Source organism: Saccostrea cucullata, unplaced genomic scaffold (genome assembly GCF_032062105.1).
Source record: "Saccostrea cucullata isolate Sc308-1 unplaced genomic scaffold, CSIRO_AGI_Scuc_v1 ctg2628, whole genome shotgun sequence".
Lineage (NCBI taxonomy): Eukaryota > Metazoa > Mollusca > Bivalvia > Ostreida > Ostreidae > Saccostrea > Saccostrea cuccullata.
Window position 1 is genome coordinate 24,749 of NW_026919781.1, and position 26,549 is coordinate 51,297.

Below are 26,549 nucleotides of genomic sequence, written 5' to 3' on the forward strand. Positions count from 1 at the left end.
TTTTTATACAGTTACAGGCTAACAAATCAAATACTGCCTCAGGAGCTGACTGAAGGTCCATCCAATATATACACTACTACATGATGTACACCCCCTGCCTTTTCCATCTTCCATCTTCCATCCTCTTCCAACTGGACTAGAAGGTACTTCAGGATCCTGCCAAAGACACCTTTGCCATATTGATGCCTGGTAATTTTCTCTCAGGCAGTTCTTTAAACAGTCTAAGCAGGGTCCAAGCTGGAGGCTCTCTATCTACCCCTTTTTAGCACAAAATATTAGTATCTTAGTTCATTCACCGTTCTGGTTGATTCCTTTGGAGCATATAGATGGAAGTAAATTCTTCTAACTTGGTCATCAAATCTTCAGAGACGTACCATCCCTTCCCTAGCTCTTGGAACATTTCTTGTATATCTACCAGTCATCAGTTTCAATTCACTTGCTTTTCCTTTCCCAGAAAATGCATTTACAGTATCACATCCAGTGAAGGAGCGCAAACCCACTAGTGCCCGACATGCTTCAGTTCTGATGCTGGTGGCAACTTTGTTTATGCCAACCAGTCTAGTGTGAGTTTTACTCCCAAATTTCATGAACATCGGAACTTCAACCTTGTCACTGAATGCCAATGCCATGATGAAAACATCAGAGTCCTCAAAAAAGATTTTTATGACACTATAGCCCTGCCTTGCTGCATGAAGAAGTAGGCGTCCATCTACCTCTTCTTGCAGGCTCTGGAGATCAGCTATCTTCTCGTTACTTGATATGTTATTCTATAACATTTTTCTATCAAGTTTGCATAGAGAACCTTTCCATGCAGCCTTTCTTTAAAACCTGGCTTCATCCATATGCATTCATTCACAAACAAAACTTGATGATGCTATTTTTGTTGTTAATCGTGCTCAAGAAACTGCTCTAGTCTACTACTACTTCTGCTACTGACGACTTGAGTGCAGGTAATGTTCTGAAGTTGATGGCCATCTTCTCTCTTTCGAACTCATCTCTCGCTGTTCTTGATAAGTTTTCTATGTACGTGTCAGGAACAACTTCTATCTTGTCACTGTTCACTCCGGCCCTTAATACCATTGAAAACACCGTGTGTGCAATATCCCCGAATATAATTTGATCACCTTTCACCTTCTGAACTAAACTCATCCCGTCAATCAGGACGCAGAAATTTGTAACAGTTGTTTAGCTTCAGAAACATTCTTCTGAAACGCTGCTGCTAATGCAGCTTTGCTTGTCTTTCGTAGCATCCAATCTGGTGTGGATAGAGCTTACGACAACGGTCCTAGTGGGTACGAAATAATATCTTCCATCTGTATGTTACGACCTTGTGTCATCACAATTATCCGACCAAACAAGTTTCTGACAGCTTTCAAGATTGCTACGCATCCGCTTGATTCCACCTCCTGCTTTTGACTCCAATTGCTGAATGTTTAAGTCTTTGCGTCTAAATCGAGTCATGGAACTTTATATCTGGTGGATCTGCTCCCAGTCTTTCATTTCTGAAGTTCATATAAGCTTCTTCATCAATCTGATAAGCAATGCAACAAGTGTGTTGTTATTTCTCTCAGTACAACCCTGGCAGTTGATATGCTAACAAGATCCTTCTTCCCTGCTAAAAAGTTGACCCATTCCTTTATCGACAATTGCTGACACAGCCTGTTCCTCCCTCTGAATTCTTGGAGGTTGCAATGCTGTATGAGATACACCTGATAATTTTTCTCCATCCATGTGTCGTCGAAGTCCTAGAAAGGAACTTCGATACTCTGCAGTTATATTGTAGTGTTTAACAGCTGCTGCTTTCAAACTAAAGCGAGCTGGCTGTTCCACAAGGTGTCTGTGTGTCTTTATTTATGGTGATCTCTGTGGTCTGATCCACAGGAATTCGTCTAAAAGGTTTATTAGCAGAAATTTGCACTGTAAATTGTCCACTTGGGAAGGCTTCATACACACAATGATGACTTTCCCTTAGATTTGTCATCTGAGCAAAATATGGGGACAGATTCTAATTCACATAAGTTTATCATATTCGAAACACCAGGGGATAAGATTGCATACAGTACAGCGTAGAGATGCAGGTTCCAATTTCCTTTACGTGACGCACGAAGGAGACCAAAAATGATACAGAGATAATCAGGATAATGTTTAGAAAACGTTATGTCTTTTTGACCTTATGGCCTTGATCTTATGCCATATTGACGTGAAGGGTCTGTTTCACACATCCTTTTTCATAAATACCCAAATTTATTTTTTTTTTTATCAAAATGCTATAATAGTGTTATATCTATTTTAAGTAAAGAATATGCGCTCAGAGTAAATCAAGAGAATTTTTCTTTAATTGTTATTTTTACGGTAGGAATAAAATTTAATATGAAATCAAGTGATATAAATTTGTTACTGAAATAAGGTTTTTAAATGCTAATAAGTGAATAAAATTCTTTAGATGTTTTTGATGGAAAATTTTCACAATTGTAATTTCTTTCAGCTGATTAAAATATCAAAACTGTATATTCCACTTTTTATGTCATGGGTATAATTATATTCATATATAATTTAAAGGGCTCATTAAAGAGCCAATATTGAATAATTATTGAAAAGGGTAATAGCATGGTCTGCATATAAAAGAATTTTCTAGAAAATGACATTCGAAATAAGATAGAAATTGCATATTGAAAAAAACCACCTTCTCCTCTCATAGACACAGCTAAGAGAACGAACAAAATGGGAGGGTGTATATAAACGGCTGATACATCATTAAAGCCACAATTAATTGGATGCTATCATACATTTTCAGAAGGTAGAGATGCATGTCCTTCAAAAAATAACTATGAATATTATTCACCCGGGATGGTACCGATACCGAAAAATTCATTGCCTGGCTCATGGACTACAGTACATGTATTTCAAATTAAACTAAGGGTCAGTCTCTATACAAACACTTTAATTAACTGATAATTGTATTTTATTCATTAAAAATAAGATTGTAGAAAAGATGAACCCATGATATTGATAATCCATCAATAAGTTAACCTTCACCTACAGAAGAATATTTCATTGGATTGTAGTAGAACTGGATACAATTTCCCTATGGATATAATGACAATGGCGAAAGTGTTGGAAATCGTTCGAGTCCACAGTGTAGAAATGTTAATGTGATGCAACTTTTTAACCATTCAAAGAGACGTAAGCAAAGTTGTGTTCAACGGTCTTACAGTAAAGGTTTTCTTTGTTTACTTCCTTAAATGTATTAATTGATTGTATATTGTTTAACGTCCCTCTCGAGAATTTTTCACACATATGGAAACGCCTCAACTTGCCGGTAGCGACGTGCAAAGTTTGTCTTATACTCGGCACACAGGGCCATTAAGCAGGGGGGAGCTTTTTCGTGTCGGTACCTCCTCTGCAACATGGGACCTCGGTTTATACGGTCTTATCCGAAGGACCGGTCTCCACGTCCCTCACTGGGATTCGACTCCTTAATTCGCGACTCTAGAGCAGACGCTCTAACCACTGCTACACGCAGGCGACACCTTAAATGTTAATCAACAATTAAATCTTCATCACAACTGTACCAAACTTTACTCTATTTCTTTGAAAACCTTTGGACTACTTGAAAAGTCAAGAAAAGTCAATGTTTGGATTTTACAAAGCGAAAATCATGTTTTCTGCGCCCGGATCTATAGACCCAGGGCGTATATTGTTTTTTCCTGTCTGTCTGTTTGTCTGAAAAAACCTTCGCCATATAGAGACTTGATATTTGGCATGCATACTCCACTAATTAAGCTTTATCCAATGACACCAAGGTCAGTCACCTTGTGACCTTGACTGTGACCTATACATGCATGCTAAAAATACTTTCTTAATTGCAAATTTTAACCTTCGCCATAACTTTTGAACCATGAAAGATAGAGACTTAATATTTGGTATGCGTACATGTACCCACTAATTTAAAAGTTCTTTCAAATGTCATCAAGATCAATGACCTTGTGACCTTGACTGTGAACTATATGCAAAAAACCGCCTTTTCTTACCTTCACCATAACTTTTGAACCATAAGAGATAGAGACTTTATATTTAATATGCATACTACATTAAAAGCTCTTTCAAATGACACCAAGGTCAATGACCTTGTGACCTTGACTGTGACCTACATGCTAAAAATAGTTTTTTCGTATCTTCGCCACAGCTTTTGAACCATGAGAAGTAGATACTTCATATTTGGTATGCAAACTCCACTAAGTAAGTTCTTTTAAATGGCACGAAGGTCAATGAATGTGACCTTGACTGTGACCTGCATGCTAAAAATAGCTTTTTCATACCTTCGCCATAAGTTTAGAAGCGTTAGAGATAGCGACTTCATATTTGGTATGTATACTTCACTAATCAAGCTCTTTCAACTGACACCAAGGTCAATGACCTTGTGACATTACCTGTGACCTGTATGCTAAAAATAGCTTTTTTCGAACTTTGTTGCCACCGGGGGCATAGTGTTTCACAAACACATCTTGTTATCTTTGGATATGGCTATTTTTAACCGCCACGTTTAATGCATCACAATACACTAGAGCAACTATCTTCTTGCAAAAGTTTGAAAACAAAGGAATTGACGCGGTTAAAATAAGTATTATTCTCAATCACAAAAAATCAAGTCTTGAATTACACCATATTTCAAACCGAGGACTTGTATTTCGTGTATAATTCATACAAATATACATTGCCTACTGCTTACAAACTTTGAAATGAAACATATGGAGATTAAAAAAAAACAATATTCAAGATCAATAATCCATAAAACAATACAAAATACGAGCAGGGCCAGAGCAGCGCCGGACATCAGAGGTGGGATCGGGTGCCATGGAGAAGTGAGCATCCTCAGCCGACAGTTCACACCCGCTTTGTGCTTTTTGATATGATCGGGAAATAGCGAACACATTCCTCGTCAATTCAGTATATAAATCATTGCAATAAATTGTATTTGTTGACAAGATCATTGTATCTACAATTATAGAACTTACGAAATGATGACTTTGAGCCTGCTGATATTCTTGTTCCATCAACTTGTTTGTCAATAATCTACTTCCTTTTTGAAATTGTACATACGTAGAGCATTCTCTTGCGTATCGCTCCATTGAGAGATATAAATTCCGTTTGCAGGTGATGTAGATATATTGTTGCATAAATAAGGGAAGTTGAAAAGTTAAAATTATCACGTTTATCACAGAGTTTGGTTTTTAGACAAGAAGACTTTATAGAGACTACATATGACGAATATCTGAATCATATTCCTCACTTTGTGTTCACATTCTTCATCCTACAACTATAGTCCTGAATATTATATTACTGGTCACGTAAATATAATTAATTTTATTTATGTGTTGTTTAACTATCTGTTTTAAAGGGTCAGTCTAAGTCTCTTTTATGCTCAATTTTTTCAGTCGGAATCAAAGACAGGAGTGTTTTACTTCTCCAATTATCTGTGATAAACAAGGAATTGCAAGCTGAGAAGGGTATCTTAATAATCAATTTATTTTTAATCTAATTTAGAATGATCATTTTACGACATCGATCTTTTTACTATTTTTTTCCTTATTCAGTTAAACACGTGTCATGATCTCTCTTCTTTTTTTTACTGTAAACTATTTAGTTTGGATAGCTCCTCACGTGTTGCTCGCAGAATATGACACGGGATTTTCTATATTTCACCAGAATAATTTCATTTTTTCCTACGGATTCCAGATCGTATCAATATTTAAAAAAAATTGCAAAAAGATTTAATTTGCTTAGGTATTATATAAAAGTTTCCCTAAGATACAAAAGAAAACAGACTTATTGCTAAAAAAATTTTATTTTTTAACATTCATCAGTAAGAACTCTTAACATGAACGCATTGTGAAGGTAAATACGTGGTGACCCCAGTCTTCCGTTTCATGTGTGCCAATGTTTCCTTTTTACCATCGTTGGGGTTAATGTCTCCCAATTGATTAAAAACATGCTCCACTTAACACCAATTAACATAAAAAAGGCCAGGTAACAATTTGATGAAAGAAAGATGTAAACAGTCTCGTTTAATCTCAGCATTTTGCAAGCTGACCTTGTAAGCCAATACAATCTATCATAAAGTAAAATGAAAATTGTTTTTCATACCATTTGTTTGGACATTATATAACCTGATCCCACCTCCGATGATTGAGCGCTCCAAATTTGCTCTGCTTCAAAATTTATATTGAATAAAGAACTTTTTTCTTGCATGATGTTCTTCATCTCCATGTATTTCAGAATACGCATTGAATTCTCTACAGATTTTTTTTCTTTTACCTGGATCTAGACCATTGGAGGGAGTCGGGGTTCTTATTCCACCGTGGCACCTGATCCCACCTCTGATATTGTGTTGGTCCATGTTTGTCCCGATTCCAGTTTATAATGTTAGAATGTACTTTTGAGCTTTAATAATGTTCGTTATCTCCATATTTCACGTTAAACACGATAATCAAGCTTAATGGACCAGTACGAATATGGAGCGCATCATAGGCCTCTAAATGCATCAGTGATTTTTTTCCTTTAGTTTGATTGTATGGAAATATACTTTATCGAGGTTTTTGTTACTTGAAAAGACGTTAATGTTAATCTAACAACCAGGCCCTATGATAAACATGAAGACTAACTTTTCAATCGTCAACTTCCCTTATTAATGCAACAATATACCTTCATCATCAACGAAACGGAATTTATATCTCTCTTAATTGATTCCATACGCAAAAGCATGCTCTACGTATGTACAATTTCTAAAACGAGGTGAATTATTCATAAACAAGTTGCTGAAACAAGAATATCAGCAATCTCTTTTAAAGTCATCATTTCATAAGTTCTAAAGTCGATACATTGACCTTGTCAGCACATACGATTTATCATTGAGTCAAATGCTGACTGAAGTTTTTTCACACAGATTTTTATTCCAATATTTACAAACTGAATTGATGTCGGATTTTCCCGTTATTTCCTGATCATGACAAAAAGCACACGGAAGATGTTACCGGTCGGAGAGGGATGCTCACTCATCCATTGCACCTGATCCCACCTCTGATGTTTCGAAGGTCCGTGTTTCCTCTGCTCCTATTTTGTATTGTTTTTTGGACTTTTCAGCTTGAATACTGTTCGATATCTCCATATATTTCATTCCACAGTGAAATATCCTCTTTTAAATTTTTTGTCATGATTTATTTATAAACGTCGCTCTATCATGTTTTGAATTTAACACTGGATACGCATAAAATTACTCGAAGGAATCCTTATTGAATGCAGTTGTGTCATCCAGAGAAAACAGATACTGGCATTTAGCTTTGCAAAGCCAATATATTTAGAGAATAGGTAAAAGTAATAAGATATGAAATGATAAAAATAGACATAGTGATCACTCTTTGATAAAGATTAAATACGATACAGATGAATAGTAAAAAGACAGGCATCCGAAAACACTAGAGGTAAGATATGTATATATACATATCATATACAGATGTATCTATATGCCTATGTAAGAAAAGGGGGGGGGTCATTTGTCTTGAATTGTATCATTGAATTATTTTAAAAGTATTTAATGACAACATAAGGAATTAAGTAAAAGGGCAAGCAGGGTGTCACATTAAAATCCTCATATCATTATTTTGTTAACGTATTTTAATTTCATGTAAATATTCCGTGTGGAACCCCTTCGTTTTTAGTCATGTTTTCACTGTATATATCCTTTACTGAACCTCAATACGTTCTATTTCCACTATTGAAGAGTTAAAGTTCTTAGTGCGCTCTTTTGTGAAAAAGTCGGAGAATGTACAAATCTCGCGGGATTTCTGGGACAAACGTTATATAATCATGTAAACAACATGTTGAATATCGATGAACAAATCTTAACAAATTGCATATGAAATATCTTATTGTTGTGGACTTTATGTAAATCAAGAGTAGAGATGACAAGGATATTAATTTACATCTATTGGTGATCGTATGTATCTATTTATCGTAATGGTACATTTAAAGACAATACACATACCTCGGAAATATCGTATTTTTTATTAATGGACGATAAAGTTGGGGTTTTCGCTCTTTTACACACGTCTTTTAGTTCTCCTATTCATTAGTTAGAATGACAAATGCACTTAACATTTAAAATTGGATTGAGACTAGCATGTTTTGTATTATCCGCAATGCCATGCTGTCCCAGTCAAACGACCAAACGCGCCTCTAATTCTGAAGAGTTCACTAATGGAAATACAACGTATTCACTGGACCTTAAAACCCGCCTGTTCGTGCAAGTGAGTTTTGGACACGGCAGTCCAGAGAGGAGAACGTTTTTACCCTTCTCACACTATGTTTTGTAGGCAGCATTCGTATTTATAACAAGTACCAGTATAACTTGCAGGGTTACTTTGTATTTCTTTTGTAATGGTCCAGTTTTTCTGAGGTTCCAACCAGCAATGTAGAGACTGTGTAGAGAGGTCACCCAGTGCCTAAAGTCCGCCCATGGTGTGTTGTAGATATACATGTAGGCCACCCAGGAACCTACTGTCCATCCTCTAGTCTGTGAAGTTGTAAAGCCAGCGGCGAGACAGGAATTTGCAACAACAACAACAGATTCTGACTATTTGTATATTTAGTGTACTGAATTTGTAAATTATCTTCAAAAAGTATTTGAGTTGTATTTCAACTAATTAGATAACAAATCCGCTCGACAATCTGTGACACATGGACGTTAAAATTATATAATCATAACTGAATATAACTTACCTAAATGTCTGTGAATGCCTCCCTCCGATGTTTTGTTTAATCGGACTTTCTGATCCCTATTATTCTTCCTCGTTATTGCCTCCTGTAGTTTCAGGCCGACATCGACACGTTAGAGTCTATCAAGAGATAATATGGTGTTAAAATTCTAAATCTATTCTTTCTTATTATTACGTTTTAAAATCAGATTGTGGGAAAAGGGCGTCAATATTTATTGTCAGTTGGGCATATAAACTTTACTCACTTTATTCTTGACTTAATTCTAGAGAAGTAGAGGTACAGTCAGTTACTCTGTCATTAATGGACAGGGTGTTATTTACGTTGTGATAATAAGCACGCTTATTGCGACATCTTTCTGAATTTCCGGTATAATCTGCACATGCATTCCACAATACTTCCATCGAAATCTCCTTCAATAGAAAATAAATTATAAATGCAGCACACAAAATAAAACAAAGAAGAAAATAAAAATGATCTTTCAAAGTTTAAACTTTTGGTTTTAGAATTAAACAAGGTCAATAGGTCAAAGTTTTTGGTATCCCATGAAAGGTCTTGCCATAAAGAATACATATGTTTAAAATATGAAAGTCCTAGTTTCTACCGTTCAAAAGTTGTGACCAAGGTTAACGTTTTTAAAAAGTAGTCAAACTCCAAGGTCAAGGTCAAAGGGTCAAAGTTCTTGGCATGCAATGAAAGGTCTTCTCACAAGGATTACATACGTTACGAAAGCCCTAGCCCTTACCGTTTAGTTATGGTCAAGGTTAAAGTTTTTTCAGAAGTACGTAAATCTGAAGGTCAGGGTCCAAAGAAAAGTTGTTGGTATTAAGGTGTTGCCTCAAAGAATACATGTGTGAAATATAAAAGTTTTTGTATCTACCGGTCAAAAGTTGTGACCAAGGTTATAATTTTTAAAAAGTAGTTAAAAGTCCAAGGTCAAGGTCAAAAGGTCAAAGTTCTTGGTATCCAATGAAAGGTCTTCTTACAAGAATAAAATGTATGAAGTATAAAAGCCGTAGCCCTTACCGTTCAAAAAATATGGTCAAGGATAAATTTTTTTCATAAGTACGTAAATTTCCAAGGTCAAGGTCAAAAGGTCAAAGTTGTTGGTATTCATTGAAAGGTCTTGTCACAAAGAATAAATATGTGAAATAAAAGTAGTACCTACCATTCAAAAGTTATGGCCAAAGTAAAAGTTTGGAATTTTTTAGTAAAAGTAGTTGAAACTCCAAGGTCAAGGTCAAAAGGTCAAATTTGGTGGTACCCAAAGAAAGGTCGTATCACAAGAAATACACATATGAAATATGAAAACTATAGCTCCACTAAATCAAAAGTTATGGGCAAGGTTAAAGTTTTTGTGACGGACGGACAGACAGACGGACCTCCATTTAACGGATTTGTAAAATATTTAATGTCCCCTTGCATTGCAACATGCTTGTTATATATATATATATATATAAATATATATATATATATATATATATATATATAAAGTATATATATATATATATATATATATATATATATATATATATATATATATATATATATATATATATATATATATAAAATTATATATATATATATATAAATTTTCAGGACATATAATGCCTGAATTCTTAGTTTTATGCATTATTGAAATATTTAATTCGGATGATTGTTCTATTTTTGTTTTTTGTTTGTTTGATTGACTGATTTTTATTTTTACTAAATAATACTTTTATTCACCTCTCTTTGGAAAGTACTTTTTGTTTATATCAAATCTGATTCCACCTCTGAATATTTAGAGGTCTTTGTTTGCTCTGCTCCAAAATTTCTATTGACTTCTGTGCTTGCATGAAGGATATAGAGATAACGAACAGTATTGAATATCAAAGTCAATAAAACAATACAAAATAGGAGCAGAGCAAACACGGACCTCTAAAACATCAGATCAGGTGCCATGGAGGAGTGAGCATCTAGTCAGGATTTGACTCAATGATAAATTGTATTTAAAAAAATTTGCTGACAAGGTCATTATCTTTGCCTAACATAAAATGCTGCTAATCTGAATATTTTCTCTATTTTTTATTTTTAGGATACTGTGAAATAACAAACTTTCGTGGGGGCTTAATTTTCGTGGTTTTCATTGTATGAATAGACCCATGAATTTATGTCCACCACGAAATGCAATTTTTCACATATATTATTACAGAACCATTCTTCAACCAAGAAATCAAGTCCCCATGAAACAAATATATTTTCCTCAAATCACGAAAGTTTGACCTCTCGAAAATATGTGATTTTACATTACATTAGTTATTTCTTTATGCTTCCTTAATACATATTTTTGTAAATTTTATATATGGAAAAGTTGTACGGAAGCCCGTTGAGGCCAGTTCAGAGAAAGAAATATTCTTATTTATGTATTCTTATGCTTATAGGCAAGCTCATCGCAGCTTGTTTTTGCTAATTTTGTACAAGTCAAATAAAACACTTTCATAGAGATGAAGAATGTCATTTATTAAAATGACGGTATAAATGTGAACAATTTTACAAACAAGAAGGGGATCAGATTCACAAGCTTTGATTAGCAGTTACGTAAAATATGATAATGTCTGATCCCCCCCAAAACTGACTAGAAAAAGTATCTGTAAGACAAGACAATCAAAACATCATATGAAAAAATTAGCAAAAAGATGGCACATCAAAACAAAATAGGCCACAAGATGTGACATGCATGTCACATCCATGTTAGATGTGACATGCAGATCACATCCGCGCCATCCTATTCTTATTGCGTTTAAACGGAAAAGATTGCAATTAATCTCAATAATCAGTGCGTTTAAACGCAACGCAAATCATTGCGATTAATCGATATAATCATTGCATTTAAACGCTATAATTTTGCGATTAAACGCAATAATATTTTTGCGTTTTAACGCAATAATATTGCAATTAAACGCAATAATATTTTTGATTTTACGCATTAATTTTTGTGTTTAATCGCAATAATATTGCGATTAAACGCATTAATATTTTGCGATTAAACGCAATAATATTTTGCAATTAAACGCAATAATTTTGGTATTTAAAAGCAATGATTATCATTTATATTCATCTTTGAAGAGTGCAGTGGACCTGTGCATACTGATAATTTTTCTTTCTCTCTCGTACAGTAACTCATAGGCGTCGGAACCGGGGGTGCGGTTGGGGGTGTGTGGGCTAGGGGTTGCAAATATAAACATGATCTAGGCACTGAAAATTGGGGTTTACCTTTTTTTGTTTTAGCCCCCCCCCCCACTTTCAATTTGCTTCCGACGCCTATGTAACTTATTTAGAGAATTGTGAATTGTTTAACTTTATAGAATCAGATTATTCTGAACAAGCATTTTCTGAATGGTAAAATCATTGGTGTGGATTTAAAGAGGAGAAAGAAGTGTCGGTCTGTAAAATCAAAGACAACCTAAGAACGAAACATAGCTTAAACAGGCATAGTTTTCTATATTCCTGTTAAAGCTTTTGTCAGTTGCTTATTACAAACACAAATTACATTTTCTATATTGTTGTTTTTTTTCTACTTTTAAACTCTAAAACTATGCAAACAATTTTGAAGAATTTGGAATAAAAGACTGAAGAAGAACTAATAATGATTGAAAACGTATCACCCCACGTTTCGGTCACAAAGTTTAAACCATGTATAAAGGGGTTAAGGAAACGGTTGATGACATGTTTAGACTTAATATATATATGTACATGTACATGTTATGTATAAGTATATTTTACAACCTTTCCTTTGATCACAAACAGTACACCAGATAAGAATCTCTCATTAAGAAAAACAAATTTCAAAGTAGGTTAACCAATCTCAGACTGTACAACACAAGAGTGTTTTCCCTGTCTTCTGCACAAGATTCCAAGATATTTAGTGAACATCTGACATACTAGTGTAATTTTTTTTAGATAAGTTTCCTATTATGTCACAAAAGAATATTGCCTTGACATAGTTTGGAGACCATCTAATGTCTCATGGTCCATGCTTGTAATAAAATCATTAGTCACAAAGTTTAATAGTTTACTTTTAGGATCCATATATTAGTGATCAATTATGTATTCGCATTAATAAAAAGTGTTGTTTTTTTTTCAAATATTTGGTTTTATTTTGATATTTTTTTTAAATTCGATTATTACTATGCATAGATTTATATGTCAAAAGGATAAAGAAATGCTACGTAAAAGAGTAGAAATATTCTTACTTACTTCACAATGTGGGGGGGGGGGTTAGGCTTTTGAAAGGAAAACTCATTTATACTAGATTAACTGTTAGTTGACTACGCAATGATGGAAAAATTCAAATTTTGTTTTCTTTTTTTTTAAATCGAGCAAACCAAATTTCCTATTCAATGTTCTTTTTCTGAGCAAGCCATCCGTTTTACACTATGTGAAATATACACAACTTTCAAAGATACTGTTGAAGATGATTTAATCAAAAGAATTGTAAAACAAAATAGACATATCAGGATTTAAATGATCTAAATTGATTTTTTAAAACTTTGCAATTTTTAATATATTATATATCGATTAATCCATGTCGTTTTCCTCCAAAGCCTGTTCTGTCTGGGTTATTTCCACCCAGTCTACCTACGTCATATCTCTTTACATCCTAGGTCATTTCACTCCCAACACGAAAACAGTCAGTTTTTCATTAGATGAGAAATCATGTTTAATTAATTAATTATTTCCATTTTTAAGTATGAAGAGTTCTTTATATTAGTCTAGTACTCGTACATGTGTACTTCAATTATTTAAATAAGTCTTTGTATAAGTCAAAAATTTTTTAAACTTTGCTTGGTAAAAAAAACTTACCACCACAGGCACCTGACGTTACTCATTTTCTTATAATAAAAGAATATATACTTTATTCCTAATAATTTGACGTTATTTATTTTTCTTTTAATAAAAAAATATTCCCTCTACCTAATAATACACTGTATTGATAGGTAGGGGATATATTTTTTTTATTAAAAGGATAATAAGCAACGTCAGTTGCCTGTGTTTATCACTTAGGTTGGAGTTTAGTAATTTAATTTTTGCGGAAATGGTTCATACTACAAAGCAGAGACAAATATGGTTTTATGTGTTTCTGTCCAAAGTCAAGGTGAAGAGTTCAAATACAAATTGGTACCTAAAGAAAGTTCTTGTCACAAGGAATACAAATGTGAGATATGAGAAACATATATCCAACCAATTAAAAGTTACAATTTTTTGCAGAAAACAGATAGACAATCAGGCAGATAAGGCAAAAACAATATACCCTGAATCTTCAATTCATAAAAATAAAAGATTGCTTAATTTTAAGTTAATATCCCATTTTCCAATAGACTCTAGCTAGTGATATTTTATTCACTAGAGAGACGTGGAGTATGTGATTCGGGTCTTGGTATAAGCTTTCAAAGTTCCAGATACTATGCAACATAATTGGTACTAAAAGTCCATCATTGAATACACTTTCCGTTGAAAACGTGAAGAATACTGGATTAGAAAGCTAGGCACAGTCTTTTCATATTGTAGCAATGCCAATAATGTCCCTGACACAGCCAACAAACAAGACATTGATTTCGTAAGTACATTTTAATGTGACATAAATGGGTTAAAATAAAAAGAAAATGCTGACTAAAAGAATTGAAAGAATGGAAATTTACGAAGCATTGTACATTTCCATTCCACTGACTTGATGCCCCGGGAAATCGATGCTTTAGCTGTTGGGAGTTTTATCTTTTAGTTGGCGAAAATTACATCCAGTTGTAAAAATTGAGAAAATTTATAAACTGACCTTTTAAGGAATCATGAAGGAGAAAACAACTGGAAATATAAATTTATTGGTATTAAATGGGGGAACGTGAAATGCTCACGAACACCTTTCGTTAAATATCACAGATAATATTTCATGTCTGTCTCTTGATTTATTTATATTGGTCTTGATTACTGTTCGCCATCTCCATATGTTTCATTATATTTACATCCACTGAATATTTCCTCCTTCATTTCTTAAGAAAACCATTGCAATTTATCAGTTCATGGACAACAGATTTCTTAATAATCAGTGCCTGTTCCATCAATGAAACGTACTATATTTATAAAAAAAACTTATTACGAATGTAATAAATCAATTCAGTCTTCTTATTCAATATAATGGTGCAAACAGGACTTCAACATACGTATTTTAGAAAACATATCCTTATAATATGTTTCGGGGATCCAACTAACAGAACCTAGAAGAAAAGCCTGGATTGAAGCCACGGGCACTTGTTTCTTTAGTCCATGGTATAATAATAACACAAGGTCTCTAATTCCGAATTACACTCAGTATACTCCCCTTCTTAGCTGCAGAACTATAGCGTTATGGTTTTATATATTAGTCTTTGATCATTATGGTCAAAGACTAATATATAAAACCATAACACTACAGTTCTGCAGCTATCCCCTCCTCAGAAACGCGTTTGCTTTAAAGTCGCGGGTTTGAATTCTTTCCTATTCAATGTTCTTTTTCTGAGTAAGCCATCAGTTTTACACTATGTGAAATATGTACAACTTTCAAAGAAACTGTTGAAGATGATTTAATCAGAAGAATTGTAAAACAAAACAGACATATCAGGATTCAAATGATCTAAATTGATTTTTTTAAAACTTTGCAATTTTTAATATAGTATATATCGATTAATCCAGGTCGTTTTCCTCCAATGCCTGTTCTGTCTGGGTTATTTCCACCCAGTCTACCTACGTCATATCTCTTTACATCCTAGGTCATTTCACTCCCAACACGAAAACAGTCAGTTTTTCATTAGATGAGAAATCATGTTTAATTAATTAATTATTTCCATTTTTAAGTATGAAAAGTTCTTTATATTAGTCTAGTAATCGTACATGTGTACTTCAATTATTTGAATAAGTCTTTGTATAAGTTAAAAAAATTCTAAACTTTGCTTGGTAAAAAGACTTATCACCACAGGCACCTGACGTTACTCATTTTCTTATAATAAAAGAATATATATAACTTATTCCTAATAATTTGACGTTATTTATTTTTCTTTTAATAAAAAAATATTCCCTTTACCTAATAATACACTGTATTGATAGGTAGGGAATATATTTTTTTATTAAAAGGAAAATAAGCAACGTCAGGTGCCTGTGTTTATCACTTAGGTTGGAGTTTAGTAATTTAATTTTTGCGGAAATGGTTCATACTACAAAGCAGAGACAAATATGGTTTTATGTGTCTCTGTCCAAAGTCAAGGTGAAGAGTTAAAATACACGTTGGTACCTAAAGAAAGTTCTTGTCACAAGGAATACAAATGTGAGATATGAGAAACATAACTCCAACCAATTAAAAGTTACAAACTTTGGCGGAAAACATACAAACAATCAGGCAGACAAGGCAAAAACAATATATACCCTGAATCTTCAATTCATAAAAATAAAAGATTGCTTAATTTTAAGTTAATATCCCATTATATCATATACCTAGTAGTGTATCAGCCCTGATACAGGCGTTTTGGACTAGGCGAGACAGCGCCTCGGAAGTAGGGCTGTCTCGCCCTCAGGGCTGAGATATCTCTGTCTCGGCCCGTCGTCAAGGGGCTGTCTCGCCCTCAAATTTCAATCCATTATTTCTGTTTAATTTGTGTGAATTAAGAGTAAAATTCATATTTAAGTATTAAAGAGAAACATTATATATCGAAAAATTTAACCAGAATCTTTAAAAAATATTTATTTCTATTAGAGAAAATTGTTTTAAAAAGTGCGCCAAATGATAGCACTTGTGACGTAAGAGAGGTAACTTTTGTTTACTTCTAGGACAGCAACAAGTCATGTTTTGAAAAAATGGACGTTTATTTGCTTTGACAGTAAGACAATATCAAGTTTTCATTTATCAAATGTGCCGTTTTTAATTTAATATATATGGAAAACAAAACAAACAGTTACTATAAATCTCAGACTTATATTTCTTTGAACGATTCGTTGAAGAAGTTGTACTCCCGGTTCGATCCAAAGTGAAAGTAGAATATTTTTTAGTTTGGAACCTTTTAAATCTTTGTTATCTAACAATATGTCTAATGTGCTTCGAAATGAAATGTTTCAAAACACTATTCTTTTCAATGACCAGACCATGCAAATCTTTCTCGTAAATTATTATTCACCGTCAAGCAACATATCAGGAACATCGAAATAAAGAAAAATAACTCCAATTTTCTTACGACAATAAATGAACTTTTTGATCGAAAAATAAATATTAAAATTTTTGTTCTTTTCTTTGGTTTTAGTTATATGATATAAACAACATCACACTGCTGTTTTGATCTCGGCCCTGGTATCAGCCCTCGGATGGTCTCGGCCCGCGCCCTCCGGGCTTGGGCCGAAACCAACAGCTCGGGCTGATACCAGGGCCGAGATCAAAACAGCAGTGTGATATTCTATATTTCCAATAGACTCTAGCTAGTGATATTTTATTCACTAGAGAGACGTGGAGTATGTGATTCCGGTTTTGGTATAAGCTTTCCAAGTTCCAGATACTATGCACCATAATCAGTACTAAAAGTCCATCATTGAATACACCTTTCCGTTGAAAACGTGCAGAATACTGGATTAGAAAGCTAGGCAAAGTCTTTTCATATTGTAGCAATGCCAATAATGTCCCTGACACACCCAACAAACAAGACAGGGATTTCTTAAGTAAATTTTAATGTGACATAAATGGGTTAAAATAAAAAGAAAATGCTGACTAAAAGAATTGAAAGAATGGAAATTTACGAAGCATTGAACATTTCCATTCCACTGACTTGATGCCCCGGGAAATCGATGCTTTAGCTGTTGGGCGTTTTATCTTTTAGTTGGCGAAAATTACATCCAGTTGTAAAAATCAAGAAAAATTATAAACTGACCTTTTAAGGAATCATGAAGGAGAAAACAACTGGAAATATAAATTTATTGGTATTAAATGGGGGAACGTGAAATGCTCACGAACACCTTTCGTTAAATATCGCAGATAATATTTCATGTCTGTCTCTTGATTTATTTATATTGATCTTGATTACTGTTCACTATCTCCATATGTTTCATTATATTTACATCCACTGAATATTTCCTCCTTCATTTCTTAAGAAAACCTTTGCAATTTATCAGTTCATGGACAACAGATTTCTTAATAATCAATGCCTGTGCCATCAATGAAACGTACTATATTTAAAAAAAAAACTTATTACGAATGTAATAAATCAATTCAGTCTTCTTATTCAATATCATGGTGCAAACAGGACTTCAACATACGTATTTTAGAAAACATATCCTTATAATATGTTTCGGGGACCCAACTAACAGAAACTAGAAGAAAAGCCTGGATTGAAACCACGGGCACTTGTTTCTTTAGTCCATGGTATAATAATAACACAAGGTCTCTAATTCCGAATTACACTCAGTATACTCCCCTTCTTAGCTGCAGAACTATAGCGTTATGGTTTTATATATTAGTCTTTGACCATTATGGTCAAAGACTAATATATAAAACCATAACGCTACAGTTCTGCACTATCCCCTCCTCAGAAACGCGTTTGCTTTAAAGTCGCGGGTTTGAATTCAAATTTCCTATTCAATGTTCTTTTTCTGAGTAAGCCATCAGTTTTACACTATGTGAAATATGTACAACTTTCAAAGAAACTGTTGAAGATGATTTAATCAGAAGAATTGTAAAACAAAACAGACATATCAGGATTCAAATGATCTAAATTGATTTTTTACAACTTTGCAATTTTTAATATATTATATATCGATTAATCCAGGTCGTTTTCCTCCAATGCCTGTTCTGTCTGGGTTATTTCCACCCAGTCTACCTACGTCATATCTCTTTACATTCTAGGTCATTTCACTCCCAACACGAAAACAGTCAGTTTTTCATTAGATGAGAAATCATGTTTAATTAATTAATTATTTCCATTTTTAAGTATGAAGAGTTCTTTATATTAGTCTAGTACTCGTACATGTGTACTTCAATTATTTGAATAAGTCTTTGTATAAGTTAAAAAAATTCTAAACTTTGCTTGGTAAAAAAACTTATCACCACAGGCACCTGACGTTACTCATTTTCTTATAATAAAAGAATATATATAACTTATTCCTAATAATTTGACGTTATTTATTTTTCTTTTAATAAAAAAATATTCCCTTTACCTAATAATACACTGTATTGATAGGTAGGGAATATATTTTTTTATTAAAAGGAAAATAAGCAACGTCAGATGCCTGTGTTTATCACTTAGGTTGGAGTTTAGTAATTTAATTTTTGCGGAAATGGTTCATACTACAAAGCAGAGACAAATATGGTTTTATGTGTCTCTGTTCAAAGTCAAGGTGAAGAGTTAAAATACACGTTGGTACCTAAAGAAAGTTCTTGTCACAAGGAATACAAATTTGAGATATGAGAAACATATCTCCAATCAATTAAAAGTTACAAACTTTGGCGGAAAACATACAAACAATCAGGCAGACAAGGCAAAAACAATATATACCCTGAATCTTCAATTCAGAAAAATAAAAGATTGCTTAATTTTAAGTTAATATCCCATTTTCCAATAAACTCTAGCTAGTGATATTTTATTCACTAGAGAGACGTGGAGTATGTGATTCGGGTCTTGGTATAAGCTTTCCAAGTTCCAGATACTATGCACCATAATCAGTACTAAAAGTCCATCATTGAATACACCTTTCCGTTGAAAACGTGCAGAATACTGGATTAGAAAGCTAGGCAAAGTCTTTTCATATTGTAGCAATGCCAATAATGTCCCTGACACACCTAACAAACAAGACAGTGATTTCTTAAGTAAATTTTAATGTGACATAAATGGGTTAAAATAAAAAGAAAATGCTGACTAAAAGAATTGAAAGAAGTGAAATTTACGAAGCATTGAACATTTCCATTCCACTGACTTGATGCCCCGGGAAATCGATGCTTTAGCTGTTGGGCGTTTTATCTTTTAGTTGGCGAAAATTACATCCAGTTGTAAAAATCGAGAAAAATTACAAACTGACCTTTTAAGGAATCATCAAGGAGAAAACAACTGGAAATATAAATTTATTGGTATTAAATGGGGGAACGTGAAATGCTCACGAACACCTTTCGTTAAATATCACAGATAATATTTCATGTCTGTCTCTTGATTTATTTATATTGATCTTGATTACTGTTCACCATCTCCATATGTTTCATTATATTTACATCCACTGAATATTTCCTCCTTCATTTCTTGAGACAATCATTGCAATTTATCAATTCATGGACAACATTAGGCATATCACCTGTAACAGACTTCTTAATCAGTGCCTGTTCCATCAATGAAACGTACTATTTAAAAAACTTATTACGAATGTAATAAAGCAATTCAGTTTTCTTATTCAATAACGTGGTGCAAACAGGACTACAACATACGTATTTTAGAAAACATTCCCTAATAATACAGTATGTTTCGGGGACCCAACTAACAGAACCTAGAAGAAAAGCCTGGATTGAAGCCACGGGCACTTGTTTCTTTAGTCCATGGTATAATAATAACACAAGGTCTCTAACTCCGAATTACACTCATTATACTCCCCTTCTTAGCTGCAGAACTATAGCGTTATGGTTTTATATATTAGTCTTTGACCAACAGTTCTGCAGCTATCCCCTCCTCAGAAACGCGTTAGCTTTAAAGTCGCGGGTTTGAATTCACTGCGGGACATGGAAACTGGTTCATCCATCAGATGATCGGATGGATGATCGAGCTCCCGTGATACAGTACATGTAGGTGTTGGGACAAAAAAGATTCCAATGGCACCGACCGCCGAGTAATTGTATAGGTATAGACTTGTAGCCTTCCACTGCAGTGTTGAAGTCACCATATGATTGAAAAACTCTCGACCAGACGTTGAAACAATTATTTATTTAATGTGCAGCAATATAACTAGACTAAACTAGAGGTACTGTGAGCAATGAGCTCACTAAATGATTTTTTTTTCTCATAAAATTTAATTCCGTGGTATGAAAGAAGTTGCGGATAAGAAATGGGTACCCCAAAGCGTAACACTACACTACGCTATGCTACGCTACCCTATGCTACGCTACCCTACCCTACCCTGTTATATCATGATTGAATATGTATTGTATTTTCAGGGCTATTTTCTTGTAAGATGACTCCTTGAATAAACCAATGTGTAAAACGAACCCGCAGGTGTTTTGTGTATTAACAACCCCTGTAACATATACATGGGATAAAAAAATCTCCCATGATTTGAAGTTGGATATAATTTTTATCCAACGAGTTGTGTGATATTTATTCCCGAGCCTTAACCTCCCATGATTTGTAGTTGGATATGATTTTTATCCAACTCGTTGTGTGTTTTATATCCCCTCGCCTTGGCAAGGCTCGAGAATAAATATCACACAACTCGTTGGATAAAAATTATATCCAACTACAAATCATGGGAGATACTATACTATACTATACTATACTATACTATACTATACTATACTATACTATACTATACTATACTATACTATACTATACTATACTTTTCAAGTGGGGGTATAAATATTGGATTTTTGCACTAACTGGTGTCCGTATATCGCTTTACACGGATGATGTTAAGTAATGTCCTAGAAAATATCACCCGTTCTTAAAAGTTCTCTAGTTATGTGGGCATCGTGATAGTGTTATGTCATTAATTAAAAATACAGGCGATATATTAACGACAATCCATCGAAACGCTTCATTCTAAATTAAAAACCGGTAAGTCGTCTTTTTTGTTGCTGGTCTGAATTTATTTGTATACATGACTTAATTAGGCTAATATAACTTATTTACTGATGATCTATTTTTTGTAATCTATTTGTATGAAAAGTATATGATAAACAGCAAAAGAAGACGGTACAGAAGATTAGAAATCGTCAAATTTAACAAACCACAATTAAAACATTATAATGTAATCAGCTCAAGGGGTCTGAGTGTCATTTATAAAATATTATTAATTTTGTAAGAAATATGGGTCATACAACATGTACAAGGACCTGAAAATAATTGATATATATATATGATTAACTTAGATATCAATAACATTGTATTTATTTCGTACTGACAGTAATATACAGTATATTTAAAAGAGGATATTGTTTACATTGGCATCGAATAATTCTTATGGAACACTGTTCTCATCACAATTACACACAAAGAGATTAGTCTCGTTCTACTTTCGAGTTGTGTGTATGTACATTATCATATTTCATATGTTTACGATTAATTCAGATTTACTCCCTTTATTATTTAAAAATAGATTGACTTGATTTTAATTTGATAATATTGATAACATGGAAAAGGACAGTTAGACGAACATATACTCACCGTCAATAGAAACGCAACACTCTAATTTTAGGGGGTAAAAGTATATACGGAATATAACTATTTACCAAACAAGTTAGGACATCTTTTACTTTCCAAATCAGTTATTTAACGGTTGAATGATTTTCATTCAATTACCGAAAGTTGATTTTTTAGCCCTCGTAACAGATAACTTTTAAATAAACATCCCCCCTTCCGACATTAAATTAAAACATGCTAGTCCGCCCTGTACAACATACGCAGTCCGATTTCTACAATGCATTAGGTTTATTAGTCTTTATCTGAGCAAAATAAATATTTTTGGGCATTTTTAAATGCCTTTTTTCAGATAGTGAGGTCGAATTTTCTCTAACTTGGCGCAGTGTAGCAACCCTTATACTTCCGGTCGATGAACTGTCATTCATGCTTTTGAAACACATGAGCCCGAAAAGTCGTTATGTAGCGTATATTTGCATCTGTAGCTCTCCTTTTTCTTTATTTTGAGAATTTCCAGCATTATCGATGAAAATGCCTGCTTTAGTTAATTTTGAGGAAATACAGGAATCACATCCGGAAAAGAAAGAAATATATTTTCCCGGGATTTTAGTACAATACTTATGATTAATAGGTACAAAACCTTAAAAACCCAAAATATTGTCAAATATTTTATCAAAAATGCTAATATTTGATTTCTGTTAAGAAGGCTAAAATCAACTTCAGGTAATGGAATAAAAATCATTCATCCGTTAAATAACTGATTTGGCAAAGTTAAAGAAGTCCTAATTTTTTTGGTAAATAATTATATCCTGTACATAATTTTTCACCCAAAAATTAGGGTGTTGCGTTTCTATTGACGGTGAGTATATGATACTGATTAATTGTATACTTTTTTAATTGTGTATTTACCGTCATATCCAGTGAATCCGATTTTCGTGATACTTTTTATTCCATTTTACACACGGCATTCCAAAGTGATGTGCACAAAAAGTGATTATAAAAAGAATATAAAAAGGCTTCGCATTGAATATCATTAATATTATCAAGTCGTTTTCAGTTGTCTGCCACCTTGCAGAAAGTTGGAATAAAATTTATATTTTATACATATTCTATCAAATAATTTATCACTTTGGGGTGTTTAATAGATATCGGGTTTACATTCGTATAATGCATTGAGAAGTCAAAAGACAATCTTATTTTCTTACCAGCTGTTTGGACAAATAAAATCTGTTTCAGACGAAATCGTGGGAGAAATCAACTATATTACGGAATCTTGCAAACTACGTGTATTTTATGATAAGGCTGCATGGATAATATGTTTATTTTTTAATTTTTTGTTAGAAAAAATGGACGGTACAGATGAAGATCTTATTCGTCCCATATACAAAAACGGAAGGTATGAAAATCCGTTTGACACATGGGCAAATACACCTGGGTTTGGAAATCTCTTCAAACTGATGAGGAGTGAAGATTTCAGCAAAATACCCAATCAGCGGGTCTGTACTTATGTCAAGCTGACTTTTTTAAAAATAAGAATGAACATTCAAAAGATATATAGAAGCAGAGATTATAAAAGAAATTTAAAGAAACTTGGAGCTCTATATATTTATTTTTTGGAAAGGTGTGTGTGTGTGTATGTGTGTGTGTGTGAGAGAGAGAGAGAGAGAGAGAGAGAGAGAGAGAGAGAGAGAGAGAGAGAGAGAGAGAGAGAGAGGGTATGTGTGTGTGTGTTAGAAAACCATATGACAATGGCATGTAAAGATATTCTGTACTACATGTAGTACATTCTGAGTTTACGGAATTATCAACATTGGCTAGTTCTTAAAGTCTTTAATTCATCTGAAAAAAGATCATTCTACAGTAAAGTTTTACATTTAACCTTGCAAAGGAGCATATCTACAGTTACACCCCTTCTGTATTTCGGACCGACTAAACATAGGCTTGAAAAACAAAATTACCTTATTTCGTTCGTTTAGACCAATTGTGTCAAAATATATATATATTTTTTATTTTTTATTTTATAAATCATATAAAGAATACTATAATTGGTTTAAATTGTATGCTACGAACCAAACTCAAGTGCATTCAATTTTACGTCTATGGACCCGTCTTCCTTACTTCAAGAAAGGTCTATGTGAAAAAATCCGAAGTGTTGTGAGCTACCTTGAGGACAAATTAATTTTTTTTGGAAACGAAAATCTAAGGATAATACATACTATATATTACACGTGTGCAATAATTGACTATGTATTTTTTTTTTCATGAAAGGAGTTGGATAAAACCTTACCAGTGGAAACCCCTGATTTTGAAAAATTACGCAACCCTCCACAATCTGAGCTTCAGATAATGTGGATAGGCCATGCCAGCGTGTTGATACAGATGGACGGAGTTACTATTCTCACCGATCCAATATTTCGGGATAGGTGCTCCCCTGTACAGTTTATGGGACCAAAAAGATACCGTCCTCCACCCTGTAAAATAGAAGATCTACCACATATAGACGCTGTTATCATCAGTCATAACCACTACGATCACTTGGACTATGGTAGTGTGCAAAGCCTCAATTCCAAGTTCAGTGATAAGATCACTTGGTTTGTAGCGGCGGGAACGAAGGAATGGATGTTGAATGCAGGTTGTAAGAATGTGATTGAGTTGTCCTGGTGGGAAGAAGCGGAGTTACCTGGAAGATCAGATTTTAAGTTTGCTAGCGTCCCTTGTCAACATCGATGTGAACGTACACTATGGGATGCTATGAAGGTAAATTGTAAGAGTTTAAGGCAAAAAGGACAATTAAAAGGTAAACGTCAAACTGGCAAATAATCAAATAACTGGATTTTTTTCAGGGGTATACTTTATATAAACAAATAAACGGTGCAAAAAAAGTTTTTGAATCCAATTCATGAATAGTAACAAGTGCTAGAAATTGCTTAAACATTAACCCGTAGCAAATTTTCTTATGAATTTCTATACCTGCTAGGAAAGAATTATTTCTTTAAAAATCATTATATTCATTTGGATATGTTTCAGGCTCTCTGGTGTAGTTGGATAGTCAAGGGACCCACGAAGAGTTTCTACTTTGCCGGGGATACAGGCTACTGTTGTGGTTTCAAACAGATCGGAAGAAAGTACGGACCTATAGACTTCGCTGCAATCCCAATAGGAACCTACTATCCAAGGTAAGCTAAAAGGAATAGTTAATGAATCGGAGACAGTGTCCTTTGATTCATCAAGGAAATTGATCAAGTTGTACTCGTATATTGCATAAGTTGCTAACAAGACCCCTGACAATCAATCTCTCTCTCTCTTGCTCTCTCTCTCTCTCTCTCTCTCTCTCTCTCTCTCCTGGTATTCTAATCATGAAGATGAACACAATATTTTTATCATAAAGGTGGTTTATGAGACCCATGCATGTAGATCCGGAAGAGGCAGTGAAAATATTTGAAGACGTTGGAGCTAAGAATGCCTTGGGTATACATTGGGGAACGTTCAGGATGACAAGAGAGGTCCGTTATACTAACGTCAAACCTTTATTTTTGGATTTATTTGGTCTTATTTTCATATTGGTAGCCATTACAAGTGTTATTTGGTATGAACCACCCGATAGAGTTATATCTATCAAAAATAACTTTAATCTTTTTTTTGTATGTACAGTTTTATTTGGAACCTCGGACGAAGCTTGGTGAAGAGCTGGATAAGAAGAGCATAAGTAGAGACAAATTCTTCACACTCCGTCATGGTCTGGTGCACACAGTCGGAAAAGATATACCGGAACATTCCTAACTATGTCTCCAAGCGTTTAGTTAACCCATGACCTACAATAGAACACCTTCATCTTTTCACATACTATATGTAAAGATAATGATGATAATGACACTTCATTTGTTATAATTATTTATCAGTTTTAAAATTATTTTTATGAAAGACCTTTATATATTATGATGAGTTATATTACAGAAATTGTCCCTCTTTGGCATTTTTAAGAAAATAGTCAATGGTGTTTTTATGTTGTCTTTCGAGCATATATGTTTAAACTTCTGGATTTTTTATTTAGTATTTGTATATTATATTTGGGTTTAATACCTTTTTTACATTATGATAAAAATGTGATCCTCTTTACGAAGAACCATCTGGGAAGCTTTATGCATGTTCCATTCAAATTATTTTGACAATCAAAAAATTGTCTCAATGTTTTATTGTATCCATTAATAATTTAATTCTGGTTGTAACGCTGTATTTGATTGGATAAAAAAATTACTTCATATTGTTGAATAGATGATAGAAATAAGGAACTTAATACAAGATCAAGACTGTTATATGTAAAACATTGCAATTTCAAAAACTTGCCTTAAAAGTCAATCCGCCTGACGTTACATTCAAATTTTGTACAAATTGAAGTCATTTTGTTCG

At 33.6% G+C, this 26,549-nt stretch overlaps 1 protein-coding gene across 1 annotated transcript; it reads left to right on the plus strand.

Moving 5' to 3' along the window:
- The first annotated feature begins 21,425 nt into the window (after positions 1–21,425).
- LOC134237992 (N-acyl-phosphatidylethanolamine-hydrolyzing phospholipase D-like) lies at positions 21,426–26,360 on the plus strand. Its single transcript, XM_062720123.1, has 6 exons — positions 21,426–21,560; positions 23,484–23,638; positions 24,411–24,899; positions 25,170–25,318; positions 25,531–25,645; positions 25,794–26,360. Exons 2-6 carry the CDS (start codon positions 23,489–23,491, stop codon positions 25,920–25,922), a joined length of 1,032 nt encoding a protein of 343 aa, XP_062576107.1. The 5' UTR covers positions 21,426–21,560; positions 23,484–23,488; the 3' UTR covers positions 25,923–26,360.
- The last annotated feature ends 189 nt before the right edge of the window (positions 26,361–26,549 follow it).